The sequence below is a fragment of the Myotis davidii genome, unplaced genomic scaffold (genome assembly GCF_000327345.1).
Source record: "Myotis davidii unplaced genomic scaffold, ASM32734v1 scaffold936, whole genome shotgun sequence".
NCBI lineage: Eukaryota > Metazoa > Chordata > Mammalia > Chiroptera > Vespertilionidae > Myotis > Myotis davidii.
Window position 1 is genome coordinate 349,064 of NW_006287077.1, and position 2,440 is coordinate 351,503.

The 2,440-nt window shown below is 63.7% G+C and overlaps 1 protein-coding gene across 1 annotated transcript; it reads right to left on the bottom strand.

Moving 5' to 3' along the window:
* Positions 1–99: 99 nt before the first annotated feature.
* UBE2M (ubiquitin conjugating enzyme E2M) lies at positions 100–1,585 on the bottom strand (the record flags this gene model as incomplete). Its single annotated transcript, XM_006758980.2, has 5 exons — positions 100–615; positions 700–763; positions 1,065–1,168; positions 1,260–1,298; positions 1,427–1,585. Coding segments are annotated over 5 exons (507 nt in total), but the record flags the coding sequence as incomplete, so codon positions are not given.
* Positions 1,586–2,440: the final 855 nt, after the last annotated feature.

A 2,440-nucleotide genomic window follows, 5' to 3' on the forward strand; every position in this document is an offset into this window, starting at 1 on the left:
CTGAGAGGTGGCCAGTGCCACCTGCGACCACACTCTTGTCCCAGGAGCCTAGGTGGACCTCGCCCGCCCCCCCGCCCCACAGAAGGAAGAGGCGCAGGCCATGCAGTAACATTCCCCTTTAATAGCCTGGCGGGACCTCCAGTGGTGGAGGAATGGGGTGGCGGGGCCCCAGCCACCCAGTCCCCTTGGCCACCCACCCCAGAGCCCAGAGTGGGAGGCTGTGCGGCACCCAGCGGGGGGCTAGACAAGCCAATTCATTTCCCATCGCTGAGCGGGTCGGGAGGAGGCAGCTCCGACCTTAATCACATGGTGGTTAAAAAAAAAATAACTAGGAGCCGGTGGCAGGAAGGGGAGGCAAGGCTAGGGCGTGGAATGACCCCACCTGCTGCCGCATCCCTCCACCTGTGGCCCCCAATAAATATTTGTAGGGGACGCCGGGGCTGTGGCCCTGGCAGGGGTGGGTGTGCGCCGACCCTATTTCAGGCAGCGCTCAAAGTAGGTGGAGCCGATGTAGCCGCCGCGCATGGAGCGCTGCACGTTCTGCTCGAACAGTCGTCGGTTGTTCTGCAGGACCTCAGCAGCTTCCTTGTTCAGTGGGTCTTCAGGGTTGGGCTCCTGCGGCCAGTAGGAGTGGGGGGTCAACAAGGCCTGAGGGGCAGAGGCGCCCACCTCTCCAGCCCTACCCACCGCCCTACTCACCAAAAAGAGATACTGCAGGCCATAAATTATGGAGTTTATCGTAAGGACTGGCTTCCAGTCCTCTCTGTGGGCAGAGAGCATGAGGTTCAGGGGCCGGTGGGGGGGGCGGCTGCCACAGGCCCTGCTGGGACTGGACAGGTCAGGCCCCGGGCACAGAACAGGGTGGCTAGGAGGCCGGGGGGAGGCGCACACAGAGCAGCACGGGCCAGGGAGACAGTCAAGGTCAAGCCACAAGGAAGGAAACAGAAACGCGGAGGCACAGGGACACAGACCACAGCGGGAGGAACGGGCTGGACACTGGCTCAGTGCGAGGCCGTGAGGGGCCTGGCCGGCAGGCAGGGAGAGCAGGGGGGCCGCGCCTTCACCTGAGGATGTTGAGGCAGACGTTGCCCTCGAGGTCGATGTTGGGATGATAGACCATCGTCTCACACTTCACCTTGGGGGGGTCGTGCGGGTAACCCTGGCCCACCTGGCTCCGGGAAGAGAGGGGAGGTGGAGAGGCGCCCAGCAGGGTCTGGCGGGGCCTCAGCTGTTGCCTCCTCAGCCCACCTGAGACTCACCTTAAAACTGAACACGAACTTCCCGCTCTTGTAGAAGCCCTGCGAGGAAGAGAGGAGGAAGGCCCTAGAGCGCGTCCTGCAGGGCCTGGCAGGAGAGCCAGGTCTCCCTCCGCAGGGCGGGCCAGGGCCCAGCCAGTGCCTGGGTGTCGGGCGGGGTGTGTCCTCACCTCATCAGGACAGATAACCAGCTTGAAGTTGAGGAGGTCGTCCGGGTCTGAGAAGCTGATGTCACACGTCTTGGGCAAGTTCAGCTCGTTTATGTCTGGGTTCGTACAGCAGAGACGGGGAACCAAGAGGCCAGGAAGCGGGAGGAGAGAGAAGGGTGGTCAGCTGGCCCCACGGTCTCCTCCTGGACCCTGGGGCTCTGTCCCCGGCTGTGCCTCACATCCCCAACCCTCTCCCTGCTCCCCTCCCCGGTCTGCAAGCAGGATCTTCTGGATCCACACACACCCCAAACATGTAAATTCAAAGGTGCCTGTGGCCTAGTATCTTCCCAGCGTAAACTCCAGGCCCTCTGGACCCACAGCCCCAAATCCCTTTACTCAACAGCTGGGCCCCCCAACCCAGCTCCTAGCAGCCCCCACTCCCAAGTGTTCCCCCAAAGCCTCTGACTGCCTCAAACCCCAGGACCCGCAGCCATAACCCATTATCTAGTGGACTCTGCTGGCCTCCACCTGTCCACCCAAACTCAAGGACCCTGCCCCTCATACCCTGTATCACCCCCTCACCAATCCCGGGTCCCAACCATCCCTCCCCTCTTCTCCCTGCCTGTCAACCCAAACCCAGCTTCCGTTCTGACCCCCCGACCCGTGAGGCCCCGGCCTCCCACCTCCACCACCCCTGTCTGATCCTCTCTGGCACCCCTAGCCCTGCCTCCTCCTCCTGTCACCCAGTCAGACCACATGAATCCCAAGCCCTGAAACCTGCTCCCCCGTCTGACTCGCATGTTCCCGGGGACCCCAGCGCAACCCACTGCTCCCCCCTCTCCTCTGCCTGCCATCCAGGTGCCCGCCGGACCCTCGCCTCGGTCCCCAATACCAGGCGCCCGGCTTTCTGAGCACCCCGAATGCCCCATCCGGTGCCCCAGTCCCTGAAACACCGCTGACTGCATCACCCCACCGCTGGTCCCCATCACCCAGGCCCTGACCTCCGATCCCACCGACCCCCGCGCGCGCAGTGCC